This window comes from Arachis ipaensis, chromosome B03, assembly GCF_000816755.2.
Source record: "Arachis ipaensis cultivar K30076 chromosome B03, Araip1.1, whole genome shotgun sequence".
NCBI classification, from domain to species: Eukaryota; Viridiplantae; Streptophyta; class Magnoliopsida; order Fabales; family Fabaceae; genus Arachis; species Arachis ipaensis.
This window is the reverse complement of record NC_029787.2, coordinates 12,120,181-12,125,895: the sequence shown is the minus strand read 5'-3', so window position 1 is coordinate 12,125,895 and position 5,715 is coordinate 12,120,181. Positions and strand designations below refer to the sequence as shown.

Genomic DNA, 5,715 nt, shown 5'->3' with positions numbered 1-5,715 from the left:
ATATTTACTTATGTATGTTGATCGACACATATATTAAAAAAAACATCAATTCAGCTTAGTAACATAGAGAGTAAATACCCATAGTCGTCCCTGAGATTCGCGCAAATACTCAATGTGATCCTCAAGATCCCGATTTTCCTGTTATAGTCCTTCAAATAGAGCTCCGAGCACTCAAAGTGGTCCCTGGATATATTTCTGGTGATGAGTCATCACCGGAGCGCTGGTATGGCGTCGTTTTGCCAGGCTAGAGCTGAGCTGGCTCATTTTCAATTTATACCCACATTGGTCCCTCGCAGTTGGTGTTATTATACAAAGCTCCACTCCTGCATGCTTCGCTCTCCCTCTTCTTCGCGTTCTTCATCGCATTCTTCAGGCTCCCAATTCTCTTCCTCTACGCTCTCCAAACCTACATCCATCCCGATGTCCAACCCTCCACCTCCAACGACCTTCGTGCTGCCATTCGCCGCCGTAGCGCCCCCAAAGGCCCTGCTCCCGACCTCCCGATGCCCTCCTCCACCTATATCACTACTTGTGTATAATCACTACTTGTGCCTTGTGGTTTTCTAGTTCCTTGGCCCACTTGTGTTGGTACTTCTCAAATGGTACCTTCCAGAGACCTTGGTCAACACACTACTCAATATGTACGTCAAATTCCACCTCTTGGAAGAGGCACACAAGTTGTTCGACGAAATGTTCGAACGAAATGTTGTTTCATGGACGACTTTGATATCTGCTTATTCTCAGGCTAAGCTGAATGATACGGCTGTAAGACTCTTGATTGGTATGCTTAGAGAAGGTGTCATGCCTAACATGTTCACTTTTTCTTCTGTTTTGAGGTCTTGTGAGAGGCTCTCTGATCTCAAACAACTTCATTCTTTCATACTGAAGGTGGGGTTGGAGTCTGATGACTTTGTAAGGAGTGCCCTTATTGATGTTTACTCAAAACTGGAAGAGCTGTTTGAAGCTGAGACTGTTTTTCGTGAAATGTTGACTGGAGACCCTGTTGTTTGGAGCTCCATCATCACTGCTTTCGCTCAACACAGCAATGGGGATGAGGCCTTGAACCTTTACAAGAGGATGAGGAGAGCTGGCTTTCTGGCCACACAACCGACTCTCACGAGTGTTCTGAGAGCGTGTACTAGTTTGTCATTGTTGGAGTTAGGGATGCAGGCACATGTCCATGTGCTAAAGTATAATCAAGATCTTATCCTTAACAATGCATTGTTAGATATGTATTACAAGTGTGGTAGTGTGGAAGATGCAAAGCTCATTTTCAATAGGATGGCTGAGAAGGATGTTATCTCTTGTTGCTATCTCTTAAAAAGCCTAACATGTTGTATAGGCTTGTATATGCAATTATGCATGCTATGTTTGAGCTGTGACTTTTTAATGGCATTATAGAAGCTTAGTATTTCCTATGGTATTGTTGAATTGATGATTTCCATGGTAATAATTAAAAGTAGCTTGAATTATCTTCGGCAAGTGGATGGGATAGTATGGCAGGTTGTGGTCCTGATTTTCTTAGAAAGAACTTAAAGAGTTATTATTATTTTACCTTTAGCTTGGCAATAATTTCCTGTATCAATAGTGATTGTCTCTTGAGAATTATTTCTATAGTACCTCTTCATGTACGTTCTTTCTGCTTTTGTAGAATTTTCACCATGCAACTTGATGTATTAATTTTTGTTTCACTTGTTTCAGGAAACCATTGATTAGATTGGGTGCCAATATGCCTACAAGAGCAAAGCGCATGGCCCGGTGGAGTGATTTCGATCAATACACAACCGTCGGAATCAGCCATTTGACCCCTTATCACAATGGAGAGACTAACGATGTTGTTCTATATTTTGGGATTATTGATAGCTTGCAAAACTATGATATCGGCAAGAAGCTGGAGCATGCGATGAAGAGAGCGATGAACAAGAAGAAGACATAAATTTTATGAAAATTTGGGGATTTAGGGTTAAATTAATGGGAGGGACCAACGTGGGTACAAATTGGAAATTAGCCAGCTCAGCTAGTCGTTAGAACCCTCCAGCGTGGCAAAACGTCGCCACGTCAGCGCTCCGGTGATGATTCATCACCAGAAATATGCTCAGGGACCACTTTGAGTGCTCGGAGCTCTATTTGGAGGACTACAATGGAAAAATCGGGATCTTGAGGATCACATTGAGTATTTGCGCAAATCTTAGGGACGACTATGGGTATTTACTCGTAACATAGAAGAGGAACGTTGCAAATTAGAGGTTATGTGTTCGAACTATGATTTTCTCAATTTTTGTATTTTCTAACAAGTTGGAGCACATGAACATGTAAAAGTATGCTAATAAGTAAATATTTTTTTATTTTAATTAATAATTATTATATATGTTATATTATTTTATTTTTATTATGTAAAAAAAATATATTTAATAATATTTTAAAAATAAATATATTAAAAAAAGTAGAAAAAAATTTTATTATTATTTTTTAACAAAGATAAGCTTTTTAAAATATTTTGATGTTTTGTATATATATCCAATATCCATTCAATCCGCAAATGTGTGGATCGATCTAAGTTTATTTTCGATCTAATTCACGTTCACTCCTAACTTGGAATATGGTAGAGCTGCGAGCTCCACCGGGGCACGGGTGGACGTGCACGGATCCATGCAGTTCACCGGTTTCTTGTGATCCGACCGATTTTCAGCGACTTTGAAGTCTGTTGACCAATTCTAAAATTAATCCGATCTTACATTCAGAAGGAATGGACTAGACCACTCGTTTTTCGATTTTCCGGTCAAACGACCGGTCCGTTCTGGACTTCTGGTTCTATAAGACTGACTAAAGGCCGGAAAAGTATAATCCATTAATTTGGTTTAAAACGGTGGCGGGAAACACTTATTTTTGTGTACTGGAGACGGGAATCACGTTCCATCTTCTATTTCGTTCTTCGTGCTCTGCAATACCGAAAGAGAACGAGCTTCGAGTTCGAGATCCATCTAACAAATCGCTTCTTCTTTCTCTGATGCTTAGTTCTCAGTTTTCGTGGATATGCACCTCAGTGATTCAACTACTTCAGCTCCATCGCATGCCACGTTATCCGGTACCGATCTTTTGTTTTCTTAATCACCTGAAAAACACTGTAACCGTCACAATTCCGTTTCCAGACACGAATGCTCTGCTTATCGATTTAGTTCATTTTTTTTTGAATATTCTTAGTTTTTGGTTTTCCTTATCGATTATGTTTGATCGAGAGAAAATTAATCATGTTTTGTTTTGCTTGGATTCCGTTTGTTAGCACTACGAATCCTATACATCGAGGATATGGAACCGATCTAATGCTAGCTGATACAGTAGTAAAATTAGTAATAATGAGGCTTTGATTTACTAATAACAAGATGAAACGAGAAGAGTAGGTTCACACGATTCTCTTTCTCTTCTTTCGATTTGATTTGATTTCGGTGTAGGAACAACTTCATGTGTATCGGCAGAAGAAAATTTCAAAATCAATTTGAATTTCGTGTTTTAGGTATCTATTGCTTTTATTCATCGATCTGTTTTCACACTTCCAATACGATAAATATCTTTTGAAGTGTTTTTAATTCACTACAATTCATGGAATAATCAGACTGGTTTTTATTCACAGAATCACAGGGAATAAGAGATTGACAAGTTTAACTTCCCTTATAACTGCCTAAGTAGCTTGTACAAAACTAACAATTCGTAATTATCATAAATTAATTATGGACTACGGTGCAACAAATCTAGCTATAGCATGGATTGATTTGAGGCATATGAGAATATTTTAGGTACCAGTAATGGCGTTTTCAAGAGAATGCTTATGTATTGGTTGAGCTGCTTGTTAACCTGCAACCGTAGATTAAAAGTATATTATAATGCTTCTGAATTTCGATCATTATCTATTTGTTTTAGCTTCTAAAGTATGCCCTGTCTTAACCCTGTACTGAGTATACAGCTCGATGCAGGCAATTATAGCATCACATGTTTGTTTTTATATTTATTTTTCGTGCTTAAATGTTTAATCACAGAAAATTGCATCCGACACTATATAATGAGGCTACCATTATGTATTATTGCAGGCACAGGGGGCGTCTGTTTGATGAGAAATGTATGGAAAGGGGAACAACATCCATATGTTATCAACTTCATCTCCACTTTCCTCTCTGCAAATTCTTTTCGCCTTAATTTTGTCCCTATTGCTCCTGTAATTTACAGATTCTATGTTCTTTTAATGTTTATTTCAAATACCGACTCTCCACTGAATTTTGAGAAGCTTATTTGCAGGACTTCATTTTCAATTGTGGGGGTTTGTCTGTAGCATTTGTTTTTGTGACTAACTGGGATTGCAACAACGTGTCTCTGATCTTCAGCAGGTAACTGAGCTGCTGGTTTTCAAGTCTTTAGTTGGGACTTTGTTATCTATTTCATAAAGAGATTTTCGAGTCTTATGTTATATTCAAATCTTCTCATGCAGAGTTCAGAAATTGAGAACACAATTTGCACGTTTTTATGTTATCATCACACTCCCAGCAAAACAGCAAATGAATTCATTTATTCAGTCATACTTCAAGTGAGTTACATACGTTGCTTTTATTTTGTTCTGATTGATCATTTGCTATGTACAACTTCAATAGTGAGAAAGCAAGATCCATGTTTATGTTTTACGAATAGATTTGAGATGGTGATTGGCAAGCCTACGTTTGTTCCAGTTCAGGACATAGAGATGGGGTTTGAAAAGATGGTAAAAATAGCTCATTCATCTGGAGGTAAAAACTGAAACTTAGTGTACCAACTTTGATGTGTTGTTCCAATTGACATTTCTTATATTAAAAATAATTACAGTATACAAGCAGCAGAAAATTGGAGAGAAACTGAAAGCTGAGGTCAGTTGTGCGAGGTGCATACTATAATTAGCTGCCAGGACTTAAGAATTAAACTTAAATATTGATTTAATGCATGAACTTTTATTATGGTTATAAAGAAGAAGCTATCGGTGCAAGGAATGAACTTCTACCTTAAAGTGGTTACTTCGATTCCAGGCATTGACAATCATGACGCAAATGCGGTAAATCATTTTATATGAAGCAACTTCTCATTTTAGTTTTCGTGATTTTTCATGCCTAAACCTAACAGCGCTAAAGCTCAAGATTCTTGATTATATAGATGTTTAAACTCTGGAGTATCTTTCTCTAACAATAGCTATATCACCTAATATTTGACTTAAATGTGAAATGAAACCATGATAAGCATATGCATATAGGCATAGCTTGAGTTATTTTGTCATTCTGGTGCTCAATTCAGCTTAGTCAAGCTATTGGTTCTGTCCAAGCAATTGCCAAGGCATCCAAAGACCAAATTCTGGAGAACACAGACCTTTCTGCTGAGAAGGCAGAGATGATTTCAAGGTTTCTGAGGGACCCCAAGTTTTACTCCTCTCCCAAGATCACCTGATGGCGCAATAACAATGGAATCCGGCAGGTCGGGATCTTTTGTTTTCTCCCACAACAACAATACATAATAATATAAAGTGAGTATCTCCTTTTAATTCCTTTATCTGGTTAGCTTCACTTAGAATAGTTCTCGTATTCGTAATTTCAAATTAGACCGAGAAATAGATAACGACTTAGAAACCTTCCAGTTAAACAGTATTCAAATCTCATCATACTGTTGTCTGTACTGCAATAAGTTTCATGACTCTCATCTCATGTTCTT

At 37.7% G+C, this 5,715-nt stretch overlaps 2 protein-coding genes across 3 annotated transcripts; both read left to right on the top strand.

The window, feature by feature from the left end:
- LOC107632516 (pentatricopeptide repeat-containing protein At2g03880, mitochondrial-like) lies at positions 226-1,936 on the top strand. Its single transcript, XM_016336188.1, has 3 exons — positions 226-483; positions 568-1,346; positions 1,702-1,936. Exons 1-3 carry the CDS (start codon positions 226-228, stop codon positions 1,934-1,936), a joined length of 1,272 nt encoding a protein of 423 aa, XP_016191674.1.
- On the top strand, positions 2,543-5,709 carry LOC107634186 (protein PARTING DANCERS). Of its 2 annotated transcripts, none has more exons than XM_016337756.1 (8): positions 2,543-3,085; positions 4,083-4,207; positions 4,288-4,376; positions 4,478-4,573; positions 4,675-4,769; positions 4,846-4,886; positions 4,985-5,068; positions 5,305-5,709. In XM_016337756.1, the coding sequence occupies exons 1-8, from the start codon at positions 3,034-3,036 to the stop codon at positions 5,452-5,454; spliced, it is 732 nt and encodes a 243-aa protein (XP_016193242.1). In that variant the 5' UTR covers positions 2,543-3,033; the 3' UTR covers positions 5,455-5,709. The 2 variants fall into 2 exon arrangements, with proteins under 2 accessions (XP_016193242.1, XP_016193243.1); XM_016337757.2 differs by having other exon boundaries at positions 2,554-3,085; positions 4,083-4,111.